Source organism: Aulonocara stuartgranti (genome assembly GCF_965226115.1).
Source record: "Aulonocara stuartgranti genome assembly, chromosome: 20".
Taxonomy (NCBI): Eukaryota; Metazoa; Chordata; class Actinopteri; order Cichliformes; family Cichlidae; genus Aulonocara; species Aulonocara stuartgranti.
The window spans coordinates 286,700-301,411 of record NC_138956.1 but is presented as its reverse complement, the minus strand read 5'-3'; the positions used below and the strand labels follow the sequence as shown (position 1 = coordinate 301,411).

General features: G+C 41.6%; 2 protein-coding genes across 7 annotated transcripts in view; one reads left to right on the top strand and one right to left on the bottom strand.

Annotated features, from left to right (window-relative positions):
* Positions 1-1,188: 1,188 nt before the first annotated feature.
* On the top strand, positions 1,189-3,344 carry parapinopsina (parapinopsin a; the record flags this gene model as incomplete). Its single annotated transcript, XM_082520266.1, has 5 exons — positions 1,189-1,519; positions 2,354-2,444; positions 2,528-2,765; positions 2,855-3,097; positions 3,204-3,344. 5 exons carry the CDS (start codon positions 1,189-1,191, stop codon positions 3,342-3,344), a joined length of 1,044 nt encoding a protein of 347 aa, XP_082376392.1.
* A 1,636-nt stretch (positions 3,345-4,980) lies between these two features.
* LOC309696891 (cyclin-dependent kinase 17-like) overlaps positions 4,981-14,712 on the bottom strand; it is a 51,331-nt gene continuing 41,599 nt past the window's right edge. For all 6 annotated transcript variants that reach the window (XM_082518398.1, XM_082518397.1, XM_082518395.1 and 3 more), the window contains 7 exons: positions 14,102-14,222; positions 13,649-13,746; positions 11,205-11,310; positions 10,982-11,024; positions 10,810-10,900; positions 10,634-10,711; positions 4,981-8,303 (listed from right to left, as the gene is read on the bottom strand). In XM_082518398.1, the coding sequence (XP_082374524.1) occupies positions 8,266-8,303; positions 10,634-10,711; positions 10,810-10,900; positions 10,982-11,024; positions 11,205-11,310; positions 13,649-13,746; positions 14,102-14,222 (575 nt within the window). In that variant the 3' untranslated portion in view covers positions 4,981-8,265. The remainder of the gene's footprint in view (positions 8,304-10,633; positions 10,712-10,809; positions 10,901-10,981; positions 11,025-11,204; positions 11,311-13,648; positions 13,747-14,101; positions 14,223-14,712) is intronic.

Below are 14,712 nucleotides of genomic sequence, written 5' to 3'. Positions count from 1 at the left end.
GGTCGCTGATTTGTTTTTGTTTTGTTTTTGAATGTCAGAAATGTATATTTGTGAATGTGGAGATGTTATATTGGTTTCACTGGTAAAAATAAATAATTGAAATGGGTATATATTTGTTTTTTGTTAAGTTGCCTAATAATTATGCACAGTAATAGTCACCTGCACACACAGATATCCCCCTAAAATAACTAAAACTAAAAACAAACTAAAAACTACTTCCAAAAACATTCAGCTTTGATATTAATGAGTTTTTTGGGTTCATTGAGAACATGGTTGTTGTTCAATAATAACATTATTCCTCAAAAATACAACTTGCCTAATAATTCTGCACGCCCTGTAGTTTTGGGGAGCAATATATTAGTGATTAGTAAAGTGCTTTTTTCTAAATGGATCCATAGATCTGTTGGGCAGAAAATGTATCTTCAAGGTGAATTTCATTCAACAAATCACAATGTCATTTTTTTTCTTTTATTGCACCTTTTCTTTTTTAGCTTTATGGATTCATTCATTCAGAGTTGTGTAGGTATTAAGGATGATTATAAACAGAGACACTGACACTGAGCTCATTCTCAAATAAGCCACTCTTTGTGTCATTAAGTAACTCAATCAGGCTAACATCTCATTAGTTTTTAACAAGAGAACATAAAAAGGTAGGGATAGGTATCCATAAACTACCAGTTTATTCCATTATTGGCTCCAAAATGTGTGACAAACCAGCGGGAATTCTGTAGACATATCGGTCGATCCTGTATGAACGTTTTGCATCATTATTAGCAGCTGCAAATTGAGCAATCATGGAAAGTGCAGTCTTAGAGGCTATCAGACAGACTTATTCTCTCCACAATCCGGCTCGGCGGATTTTGTTTTCTGAGAATTGCAAATCATCTGCGGCCTCCTCTCCTCTTACTGGGCTTATTTAGAGGGCCTCGCTTCCCTCTCAGAATATCAAGCACGCAGTATCTGTTGAACAGTTTTGTAGTTGTTCTGATTGCTACATTATTTACCAAATGATTAAAAAAATACTAAACACATACCTGAACCTGCTCTTTCTTTGCCTTGCTGACAATGTGGCCATTTTAGAGTTAGACGTGTTGGATCTGACACTTTTTTGTTTGTTGTTTCTTACCAGGCATCACTGAGGTTTTTCACACTGTGACCAGATTCTTCTCCTGATCTTCACAGAGCAAAATGGAGAGTGCTGCCTTCCACAGAAACTCTTCATCATCTAACAGCTCAGCCAACACGGAGCTCTTGTCCCGGACTGGTTACACAATTCTGGCCGTTATCATGGGTGTGTTCTCTGCGGCAGGGATCATCCTCAATGTCGTGGTGATTGTGGTGACGGTGAAGCACAGACAGCTGAGGCAGCCACTCAGCTATGCCCTGGTTAACCTAGCTGTTTGTGACCTGGGCTGTGCTGTGTTTGGAGGCCTGCCCACCACAGTAACCAGCGCCATGGGATACTTCAACCTGGGACGTGTGGGCTGTGTGTTAGAAGCCTTTGCTGTTTCCTTTTTCGGTGAGTCTACTTTTTCTTTTTCCTCACATAAACAAAAGAAGAAATACCTTAATGTATTCTAGTACAAGTAAAAGTACCTCAAGTAAAACCACCTGAAGGGAATTTTGTTATTTTATGTAAGATTTGCAAAACTGCATCTGAATAAACAATCACAAAAACACAAGACTTCTGGAACAGTGTCCTTTGGACAGATAAGACTATATTTGACATGTCTGCATATATATTGCACAGTGGTGAAAACCAAATATAGCATATTGGCACAAACACTTCATACCAGCTGTTAATCACAGTGGTGAAGAGGTGATGATTTGTATTTGTTTTGCAGCTGTATACCAAAGCATTGTTGAGACAAATGTCAGTCTGACAGCTAAAGCTTGGCCACAATGTGGTCATGCCACAGATAAATGTGTCCAAGCACAGCAGCAAATCTACAACAGAATGGCTGAAAAAGAAACGAGTCGAGGTGCTGTAGTGACCTGGTCAAAGTCCAGACCTTGCTTAGTATTTCAAATGCACACAGTCTGTGGAAACTTTCATTTTCTCATGACTGCTTTTGAACTTTTTGAGCTTAAAAATAGTTACTTAAAATGAATTATTTAAGATATTTTGAAGGGAAGCTTTTGTTTTTAGTTACATTATGTACTGTATTTCATGTATTTATGTAAAATCTAATGTGGAAACTAAAATTTAAAACTATAGTTATTGTCATTGAATTAAGATTAGCATTTCTTCCTTGAAATGTAGCACTCAGGTATAGGACAGGTGTCTCAATAGTGCGCACAAATGCAACACTTGGAAAGCAAAAGTCATAAATTATTCTGTCTTTTCTTGCAGGTATAGCAAGTCTGTGCACAGTAGCAGTCATTTCTGTTGAACGCTACGTAGTGGTGTGTTATCCCATGGGTGCGGTCCTCTTCCAGACCAGGTACAGCAGTGACCATCAAGATCTCACTTGGGAATGTTCCTTGCTGTACCAAGCATGTCAGACACCATCTCTGTTGTCCTTAGGCATGCAGTTGCTGGAGTGGTACTGTCCTGGGTGTGGTCATTTGTGTGGAGCACTCCACCTCTGTTCGGGTGGGGAACTTTTGAGTTGGAGGGCGTCAAAACCTCCTGTGCTCCTAAATGGCATAGCCGTGATGTTGGGGACATGTCCTACATGATAATATTCTTCTTCCTTTGCTTTGCCTTGCCCTTTTCTGTCGTCATGGTTTCTTACTCGCGGCTTTTATGGACTCTCCGCCAGGTGAGCAACAAAGGCTGCGCACACCATATATTTTTGTTGATTGTACTGAAAACATAAAGGAGTCCTCTGCGCTTGAATTTTTTCCCTAGGTAACCAAGCTGCAGGTATCTGAAACAGGAAGCACAAGTCATGTAGAGGTGCAGGTGGCACGCATGATAGTAGTGATGGTGCTGGCCTTCCTAGTCACCTGGCTGCCATATGCTGCGCTTGCACTTGCTGTCATGATAGACTCCAGTCTATATGTTGACCCTGTCATCGCTACCATTCCTGTGTACTTTGCAAAAAGCAGCACTGTCTACAACCCCATCATATACATTTTCATGAACAGACAGGTAAGCTGGTTTGAAGTACACTTAAATTCACACATACAAACAAAGAAAAAGAGGAATTCAGGCTCATGCTGTATGTTCATGACCAACCATGATCGTGTGTTTCCAGTTTCGAGGCTACACTGTTGCTGCGGTTCTGTGTGGATGGGACCCCTGGTCCTCTGAGCCGCAAACATCTGAGAACGAGGCCACAGTTCCGTTTTTCATCAAGACCCCCAAGAAAATTGTGCCTAAAAAATCTTTGGAATAGAAATGTGTAGAAATTATTATAGTCTCACTGTTCTCATTATCAACCTCTGCAATGTAGTGCAAGATGGTTTTCACAAATGTAAACAAAATATCAGAGTAAAAATGATGCAATGAGCAAGAAGGTTGCACAAATCTTATGTATTAAGGCATAAAAAATAACAGTAATAAAAGCAGCAGTAATAATAATAATAAAAAAAAGATTTCCCTGTTCAGGCAGGCTTCTTTCCTGTTGTCATAACCTTTAATGTATTCAGACAACAGCACAACATCTTTCTTGTCCTCTGTCATTGATATTGTAGATGCTGTCATTGCTTTTTATCTCTTTTAAAGAATAAAAATACAGTTACATTAATCAAGAATAGAGATTGCACAACTCACAGTTTGTTTACAGACATTATTTAAAAGATAAAAAGATAAAACCTCACATATGTGAGCAAAATAGCCTCTGTTTACCTCAGTCTGTCAGTCAGGACCTGAATTATCTCTCCTGGCTGAAACACTGGCACACTTTTTGGGTACGCCTCTTTTGCTTTCAGATGTGGTTTGATTTTTTTGTGGCATAGATTCAACATAGAGGAAACATTTCTCAGAGATTTTGGTCCATATTGACGTGATAATATCACACAGTTAATGCAGATTTGACAGCTGTACATCCATAATGCGAATTTCCCATCAGACCTCATCTTAAAGTTTCTCTGTTAGATTGAAACCATCTGAGTACAGTCAACTTGTCATGATCAAGAAACCAGTTTGATATGATCTGAGCTTTGTGACATGGTGTGAGCAGTAATCAGAAGATGAATACACTCAGACCCCAAGTTACACTGCCACTATGCACATCAGCTGTTGATACAAGGCAGGATGAATCAAGGTTTACATGTTGTTTCTGGCCCTGACACCTGAATGCTGCAGACGAAATCAAGACACATCAAACCAGACAAAGTCTTTCCAGTCAATTTTGGTGAACATGTGCAAACTGTAGCACCTGGTGTGGTTTCCCGCTGCTGTAGCCAATCTGCTTCAACGTTCAATGTGTTTTGTGCATTCAGAGACGCTCTTCAGCATGCCTTGTTATCTGAGTTACTGTTGCTTGTTCTTAGCTGGCAGAACAATCAGTTATTTAGGTTACTGTTGCCAGTTTGAAGCGACCTGTCCATTCTCCTCCTACATCTGGAATCAACAAGGTATTTTCTCCCAGAGAACTGCTGCTCTCTCTTTTTTTGGACCACTCTCTGTCGACCCTAGAGATGGTTATGTACACAAATATCAGCAGCTTGTGAATTACTCTGACCAGCCCATCTGGTGCTTCATGCTACAATCAGAGTCACTTAAATCATTCTTCCCCCATTCTCATGCTCGGTTTAGCTTCAACAGGTCGTCTTGATCATGTCTACATGAATAATTGCATTGAGCCGCCGCTATGTGATTGGCTGATTAGATAGCTGCATTAACTAACAGTTAAATAGGTGTAGCTAACAAAGTGGACCTTAATTTTCACAATGAAGAAATACAGGCAAAAGCTAAACTAGAAATTTATGTTTTGCAGCAAACTGCTAAAACCCTGTGAAAGTAATAGTAAAGAACACTTGATAGTAACGTATATTCAAAAGATTTAAGACAAGAAAAAAGTAATTACATGATTTTTAATTTTTTATTAGGTATACACATCCTCTTTGCTTCTTAAGGTCTGTCCTTCTATATAACCTTTATGGCTTTCATTGATTGAAAAACATAAAATAAAATCAGTCAAAATCATCAGTGTCTTGTACTCATTTTGCAACATGATACTTCATTTCAGCCTTTTGGATCCAGCATGTAGAACAGAAAACAACTAAACCTGTGATAAGTTATGTCACAGTTTGATCATTCACAGTCTCTCACGCCTTCCTAAATAAACACAAATGCAATCATACCCATCCTAGTACCATGGCTTTATTGATTACAGAAATATTGCTATGACTGAAGCCCCCCCCCCCCCCCAAAAAAAGCCAGAATGTTAATAGCTGTATCAAACCTGTACACTTTTGTATATACAGAGTGGGGGACCATCTATGTACATGCTACATACTGTCACACTCTGGGAAAATAAGTAGTCCTTCTGACAGTTACTGACATGTGATCATTTTCTGAATCAGTTTTATAAAAAATTAAGAAAGATGCAGAAATGACCCTGTCAGTGCCCGAGGTACAGGAAAATCCAAACTAAAATCACAGGCCATCTCACAGATACAGTACATGTTAACATGTCAGCAGATTTGGGTGTGTGAAACAGTTGTGTGCTTGAACACCTGGTGCTTGGAGGACTTACTTTGGTCCTATTTTTCTTTTGTTGTTGTTGTTTTATGGCAGCCTGTAATAATAACAGCATGAAACAACAGTGTGTCTGAGCGCTTCAAGTCCTGTTAAATACTCAGCCCAGTTAGACGCGCTACATGACAGTTTCTGCTGTATTATACACGTATTGGATAAGTCAGATTTGTCATTCAAACTATCTAGTCCCAGTGCTGCCTGCACATCACACTTCTGTCTTCGTGTACGGTCTCCAGATGGTAAGGTGGTGTTTGGTGTAGAGATCACGCGATAAGGTCATAATGTCTCATGCAAAATTTAAAGGAGGTATTCCTTCTTCAGCAGCAGCTATTTCATATACCAATTAAAACCACTGGTGTTCAATACAGAAACATGCTTAGAGAGATGGCAAGAATAGACTTGGGTAAGTTAGTCTCTTAACATCAACATCTGGGTCAAATAAACAAAGAACGAGTGACAGAAATCGACAGGTTGATGCTGATAAATTGTACCTTGCATACAATTTAAGCCAGCTTTGCAAAGGGTTTCAGGCCACTTCTATCAGGGATGAAACATACAAGACCATCTGTACCTAACACAGCATCCACAAAACAACACAAGGAATAAGTCCTGAGCTCAAGGAATGTGCAACACGTCCCCAGCCAGTCACCTACTGTAAAGACTGAGAACAGCATCCTGGAATTATCTTTGCTTCTGACAAGTAACACATATGATCATATATACAACTTAAAAAAATACATAGAGTTGGGATGGAAAAAGTGGGGATGTTGGATGATCCACTCATGATTTAAAGAGGTAAAATTGGGTGCAAATACGAGGTGTGATCAAAATGTTCTGAGAACCTGTGCATAAAAATCAAACGTCTTACCAGAATAAAATCTACCAATACAGGTCATGGCATGTGCAATCAGCTTCCATCGCAGCTCTTGTTTTTTGATCGCTCCACTGAAGTCTCGTTCTGACCACACAGTGTGCACTCTGAGATTGCACCATGGACTAAAAACTTCTAATAGAAAATATAAACTTCTGTTTCAAACTGACACGGATTTTGTGCAAAGGATCAACCCTGATGATGAGACCCGGGTCTTCAGCTTTTACCAAGGAGTGTTCTGAAGGCAGCGTGTCAGAGAAGGAGTGAGACTGGGAGTTTCCTATTGTAATGTTCTACTGTAACGTCCTGAGGAGCCTGATGGGGAATCCATCTGAACTGCAGTGCATACCAGTGTACCATCACGTCTTGCTAACCAGCACAATCGCCATGGATGAAGGGTCGTCGCTTTAAGGAGATCCGGCATGAATCATGGAGGCACAGGTATGGGGCTAACAGAACTGGGCTTCCGGTGAGACAGCTTCCTGTGCACCTCTGCACTGCGCTGAAAGCGGTCCAACGCGAGATTGGCCCTCTTTGGGTTTTTATGGACATGTCCTCAGGACTTTTTGATCACATCTTGTAGAAGAGCTCAACATTAATACCTGCACATCAGACAACAAATCCGGACAACTTCTGAGTCAAGGCAAAAGAGGAGGGAGGTGTCTAATAATAAGCAGGTTAGGATTTGTACACTTTTACCTCTCTGTCCTTCAACGATAACTTCCTCGTGTATAGAAACAGGAGCATCTTGTAGCGTAGTGTTCTTTACAGCATATAAGAACGTGACAAATATAATTCATGTCTACTACTAGTATGTGGATTGCTGAGTGTTTTTAACTGCAGTAATGATTTGTGCAATATATCTGTCCATGGGTGGTGAAACTGGTTTTTTTGTTGTTTTTTTGGTTTATCTGTTTGGGTCTTCTTCATTTCAATATCACTGGTGTGTACTTGATGAGGTATCATAATGACAGCCACCCGGACCGCTAATGAACAATAAGGTGCAAAAATCTACCTCTGTAAACTCCAAAGATCTACACACTTTCAAGTGAGCATCAGCATGTGAGTGTGTTTTTAAGAGAAAAGAGAAAGACGGACAATGACAGAAAAGCAGAGACTGGTTGCATTTAAGGGTTATGTAATAAAGGGCTGAGAGATCAGGCGAGGGTTTAGAGTTGAGGTGCAATATTTAGAGTTTGGATTCAGGCTGAGGTGCGGCATGAAAAAGCTTCTAGTTCTACAGCTCAGTCTCTTTATATACAGCAATAGTCTGAAAGAAAAAACCATGGAAGAGAAAGTCGGGGTTCCAGCTTTCTCTTTCTTTTCATTCAAGTCCATTCGAGACTCCTTCGTCCTCAAACAGCAAGGTCTGTTTTAAAACCAGCTCACATCCTGAACACTGCCCCATACTGGGCAGCAGTAGTAGCAGCAGCAAGGAGATTCATATACTCTCCGACTTTTCTTCCAGCATCACACACATTTTTTTTTCTCTTTTTTATGTTTGGGTTCGAGCTGAGTCTTTATTTTTAAGAATGAAATCTTCAGCCTTAGTTTTGTGTGGGTTTGTTGTCATTTTGCAGTGTGTGTGTGTCTGTGTGTGTCTTTTTTTTCCTGTCAGTATGTATTTATGTGGCAGGGTGCGTGTGTGTCACTCCTTCAGTGTGTAGGCGGCAGGGTCAGTGGATGTATGTCTGACAGACAAGCTCCACGTGTCACTGTCCTCCTCATCTCATCGCCGGCACTAAAACAGTACACTCTGCCTCCTGCTCTTCCCTTGGGCTGAGAGAGAGACAGAAGAAGACAGGGGAGAGAGAGAGGGAACGATGTGAAAAACAAATAAACAAACAAACATTTGGATGTGATTTGGACACTCAAACATTGTAAATTTCACTCCATGCCAGCGACACAATAAATTCAGTTGGGTCCAGAAACACTGGACACACTTTCATGAACGCTGCAGCAATTTGTTTCAGTGTGATTAATCACACAACTTAAACTTAACCAACTAGTCAATCAGTCTAGAAAACATCACAAAACAGTGAACAGTATCTGTGTTACACCTTTCAATCACTAGTTGATAAACATTAATATTTTACTAGATTGCAAACCTACCAATCATCCAGTCATTTTCTCTGCATTGACCACTCGACTGACAAGTTTTCTAGGGGCTTGATGTGAATCCTGTTAGGTTCAGTGAGGGTGTATGTGTGCTGGAAATGCCTGGCTCAATGTGACAAACCCATCTTCATTGACCTTGCTTTGTGTACATAGGGCACATAGTTGCTGCTAATGACACTTCTCTACTGGAAATTTGAAGAAATATAATGAAATTAAAAAGAGCAGTTTGCGTAATGCTGCTTAAGCTAAATCACACTTACCAAAAGTATAACATACAGCACAGTAAAGCACTCAAATCCATGCTAATTTAAAAAGACTTTTGCACACAAAAGTCAAACAAACCCACAGCACAAAAGCCTCACTTACAGACGCTACATCTCTCGCTGCAGAAATCTAAACAGGACTGGAAAAAAACAAAAAAATCTAATGACCCCCTGTCCTCAGATCACATTCTTTGCTCTTATGAACAAACTGTTGCCCCTTTGATTCCCTCACATGAATATTAGGAGTGGCTTGCTCTGAGAAAAAAAAGGGGATTAGTGAAGTGAAATCTGAAGAATGCTTGTGGGAACAGGCTTGAATATGAAGAGGAACCAACAAAACACAGACATGAAGAAACAGCTAATAAATAATATGTTGTTTTAGTTGACAGGGTGCAGGGAGGGAAGATGGATATAATTAAATGCAATTCAGGAATGGTCTTATATAAAGTGGTGTTTGCAGCAAAGGAGCGGTGCTGACAGAGAAGAAGAAAAAAAGGCCCGGTGGCAGCCAAACAAAAAAAAGAAAGCGAGAGCGAGATTACTGACACATGAAAGAGACTGTATTTACCAGAACAGTAGGGCCACTCAGCCAGTGGAAGTAGAGGAGAGATTGTGACTCTGAGCCCTGGGATTGGCTGCCTCTCTCTGGAAGTACTGCGAGGGTGCGGAGCCTAGCTTATTGGCCATCGCTTTTTTGGGTTAGGGAGAAGGGGGGGAGGTTGGGAATATTGAGGTGTTACGGAAGAGTTGGAGTAGGGTACACAAGGGAGATTAGAGAAAGGATTAAGGAAAAGATGAGCAGTGCAGAAGAAGAGAGCATGGGCACCAAAGAGAAGGGACAGTTTATCAGAACATGACAGCGAGGCAACACAAGCAGAAAAACAAAGATACACACACACAGACTGTGATAAGGACAGAAACTGTGAAACAAATCGAAGCAAATGTTGAAGGGTTAGGGTTAATGTACAGAGACTCAGACAAAGGCAACTCTCCCCAGCTGCATTTCAGCAGCCATGTATACAAGGTTTGGTGGACTGGTTTGTTTACATGTGACGGGACTTCAGGAAAGCTAAACATACTCTAAAATGGATCTAAGGCCACATTCACGTTGCTGTACTGCTGTACTTGAAGCTGACTTAAATGCTAACGCTAGCATGGCAACCAGATCACAGTGATGTGAAGTCTTTTTAGAAAGTGTGTACATTATTGTACTTTATTGAGCCCCGTGGGGAAATTGCTCTCTGCATTTAACCCATTCACTCAGTGAAGCAGTGGGCAGCCATTGGGCGCCCGGGGAGCAGTGTGTAGGGACGGTACCTTGCTCAGGGGTACCTCAGGGTAGCTGTTAAGGGGAATCGAACCCCCGACCTTCCGATCATGGGGCAACCACTCTACCTACTGAGCTATCCCTGCCCTTATGTCAGTCACAGATAAAACTAGATTGTGCTATTTGCTTCCACTATTCGTGAATTTAATATTGCTTCTGAGTGAATGGCATTGTGCGATGTTAATACTGGAACTGGGGGATCTGTGTGTGGTGAAGGCTGAACCTGCTAATAGACCACACAGTGGCATGAGAAACGACAAAAAGCAAACACTTAGAGGAAGAGCGAGAAGAGGAGGAAGACAGGGAGCAAGTCCTATCCTGTATCATACTTTTATCGAGGATTCCTGATTTCTCTCATTTCATCCCTTCCTTCTTTTTCTTTTTAAATCTTGAGCACTTACATGACTCTGGGTAGACTGAGGATCTCTTTCCGGGATCTTTCTGGAGTTGAATCCCTTTTACAGAGAAGATGGATGCAGCTAAAAAAGAAAAACAAAAGAAAAACAAGCAACAAAGGTTATGTGGGACAGTGTTTGTGCAATTAATGTGGATATTCAAGTCAAATGCATGTACTCACTGTCAGCCAGAGTCTGAACCTGTTCTCCAAGACATTTGAAATAAGAGTGTTTGAGAGCATCCTCAGCCAATATCCGCTTCTTTGCTTCAAACTAGGGACACATAAAGACAAAATCATTATGGTGTACATGATCTGTAAACAGCAGATAATTGTAATTAATTATGTTCTTTACCTGTAAGAGTTTTGAGAGCAAGTCATGACCTTCATTGTCTATCCTGTGTGACAGAAAGCAGAGAAAAAAATTAAGAGCGGATGGAAAGAACCGAGAGGAGTGGCAGTGAGATCAAAAGCTGCGCAGGAATCTGGTGTTCCCACTGTTTCCAAATGGTCATTACGTTTTCCTCCAGAAAATGAATCTTAATCTGCACATGCAGGCCTCCACTAGATCTTTATACCTGGGTGCGTGGTTCACAAGGGGCTCTGCGTGGTAGCGGGGAAAATTGTATGTCTTAAACTCTTCACTGGTGGTGATACCAGGCCAAGTCTCTTCTGTGGGAGTACCTGGAGAAGACAAAGAGCATAATTTAATACAGGGAGTGCAGAATTATTAGGCAAGTTGTATTTTTGAGGAATAATGTTATTATTGAACAACAACCATGTTCTCAATGAACCTAAAAAACTCATTAATATCAAAGCTGAATGTTTTTGGAAGTAGTTTTTAGTTTGTTTTTAGTTTTAGCTATTTTAGGGGGATATCTGTGTGTGCAGGTGACTATTACTGTGCATAATTATTAGGCAACTTAACAAAAAACAAATATATACCCATTTCAATTATTTATTTTTACCAGTGACACCAATATAACATCTCCACATTCACAAATATACATTTCTGACATTCAAAAACAAATCAGCGACCAATATAGCACCTTTCTTTGCAAGGACACTCAAAAGCCTGCCATCCATGGATTCTGTCAGTGTTTTGATCTGTTCACCATCAACATTGCGTGCAGCAGCAACCACAGCCTCCCAGACACTGTTCAGAGAGGTGTACTGTTTTCCCTCCTTGTAAATCTCACATTTGATGATGGACCACAGGTTCTCAATGGGGTTCAGGTCAGGTGAACAAGGAGGCCATGTCATTAGTTTCTCTTCTTTTATACCCTTTCTTGCCAGCCACGCTGTGGAGTACTTGGACGCGTGTGATGGAGCATTGTCCTGCATGAAAATCATGTTTTTCTTGAAGGATGCAGACTTCTTCCTGTACCACTGCTTGAAGAAGGTGTCTTCCAGAAACTGGCAGTAGGACTGGGAGTTGAGCTTGACTCCATCCTCAACCCGAAAAGGCCCCACAAGCTCATCTTTGATGATACCAGCCCAAACCAGTACTCCACCTCCACCTTGCTGGCGTCGGACTGGAGCTCTCTGCCCTTTACCAATCCAGCCACGGGCCCATCCATCTGGCCCATCAAGACTCACTCTCATTTCATCAGTCCATAAAACCTTAGAAAAACCAGTCTTGAGATATTTCTTGGCCCAGTCTTGACGTTTCAGCTTGTGTGTCTTGTTCAGTGGTGGTCGTCTTTCAGCCTTTCTTACCTTGGCCATGTCTCTGAGTATTGCACACCTTGTGCTTTTGGGCACTCCAGTGATGTTGCAGCTCTGAAATATGGCCAAACTGGTGGCAAGTGGCATCTTGGCAGCTGCACGCTTGACTTTTCTCAGTTCGTGGGCAGTTATTTGGCGCCTTGGTTTTTCCACACGCTTCTTGCGACCCTGTTGACTATTTTGAATGAAACGCTTGATTGTTCGATGATCACGCTTCAGGAGCTTTGCAATTTTGAGACTGCTGCATCCCTCTGCAAGATCCATCCATCCATCCATCTTCATCCGCTTTGTCCGGGGCCGGGTCGCGGGGGCAGCAGCCTAAGCAAAGAGGCCCAGACCTCCCTCTCCCCAGCCACCTCCTCCAGCTTATCCGGGGGAATACCAAGGCGTTCCCAGGCCAGCCGAGAGATGTAATCTCTCCAGCGTGTCCTGGGTCTGCCCCGGGGCCTCCTCCCAGTGGGACACGCCTGGAACACCTCACCCAGGAGGCGCCCAGGGGGCATCCTTGTCAGATGCCCGAACCACCTCAGCTGGCTCCTTTCGATGTGGAGCAGCAGCTGCTCTACTCTGAGCCCCTCCCGGATGGCCGAACTTCTCACCCTATCTCTAAGGGAGAGGCCAGCCACCCTTCGGAGGAAGCTCATTTCTGCCGCTTGTATCCGCGATCTCGTTCTTTCGGTCACTACCCACAGCTCGTGGCCATAGGTGAGGGTAGGGACGTAGATCGACCGGTAAATTGAGAGCTTCGCTTTTACACTCAGCTCCCTCTTCACCACGACGGACCGGTGCAGCGTCCGCATTACTGCAGCTGCAGCCCCAATCCGTCTGTCGATCTCCGGCTCCCTTCTCCCATCACTCGTGAACAAGACCCCGAGATACTTGAACTCCTCCACTTGGGGCAGGAACTCATCCCCGACCCGGAGTGGGCACTCCACCCTTTTCCGGCTGCAAGATATCTCACTATTTTTGACTTTTCTGAGCCTGTCAAGTCCTTCTTTTGACCCATTTTGCCAAAGGAAAGGACGTTGCCTAATAATTATGCACACCTGATATAGGGTGTTGATGTCATTAGACCACACCCCTTCTCATTACAGAGATGCACATCACCTAATATGCTTAATTGGTAGTAGGCTTTCGAGCCTATACAGCTTGGAGTAAGACAACATGCATGAAGAGGATGATGTGGACAAAATACTCATTTGCCTAATAATTCTGCACTCCCTGTATACACATGCACACAGTGTACACGCACACATAAAAGCAAATGCTCATCCAAATTCCATTGGTGTCTCACCAAGGATGCGGAATATGAGATGAAGCTCATCCTCCACAGTTGATCCAGGGAAGAGAGGTCTGCCTGTGATCATTTCATAGAATATGCAGCCCACACCCCTGGAAGAACGACAATAAAGTAGTACAAAATTATAGTGTTTTAGTCATCTATTATGCAGATTCAGGCTGCCAGGGGATGTAAAACTATAAACGAGTTGCAAAGTGGTTGTTTTTATCTAATGCATAAAGCAAAAGATTTTTAAAAATCTAACTTTCTCCAATTCTATACATAAATATGAAAAAAGAACCTTTTTAATCAAATTCTACAATGTTTATGTCCTAACATCCATACAAAGTATTTAAATGCTGATGAAAGACAAAAGAAACAACTCTACTCTGAAATATGCTGGTACCTCAGAAGTGACAGCTGCACAAACAATGAAAATGGGCAGTATTGATAAATGTGTCCACTCACCACATGTCAATGGGTGTAGAGTACTCAGTGGAGCCCAGCAGCACATCTGGTGGTCGGTACCATAATGTCACAACTTCATTTGAGTAGGTCTTCGTAGGGACCGACTTAGCTCGAGCCAAACCTGATTTTAAATAGTGAGACTAGTTCATAAAAATACAGTTTTGTAATGTGGGCCACCACCTGTGAACCTGTGAGAAGATGTCTTATCCAAACTCTGTAACAGCTTTTCAACTTTGCATAGTGTCGTAGTTGATTAATTTTAAAGTTTTGTGTTCTATGACATAGATCAATTCTTGTTACATTTTTTAACTTTACATATTTACTGTTTATTTTTATAAAGTACAAAGCTTGCTATGCACAAGGATGGGCCTTTAAATTGCATAAAAATGCATTAAATATAATGAATACATACATTAAGGAGAACAGAAACTCAAAATACAGAAAGGCAAAATAGTATCAGGCACAAATAAGATACACAATACCTGAAAAAAGATCATGCATAAAGCTAGCTTCCATATGAAGTGATATGGAATTAATGAAATATCATGTTACAACTTTTACCAAAGGAGGGGAGTGTTGGGTAATTACTCCAAACTATGTTGTTTTGAGTA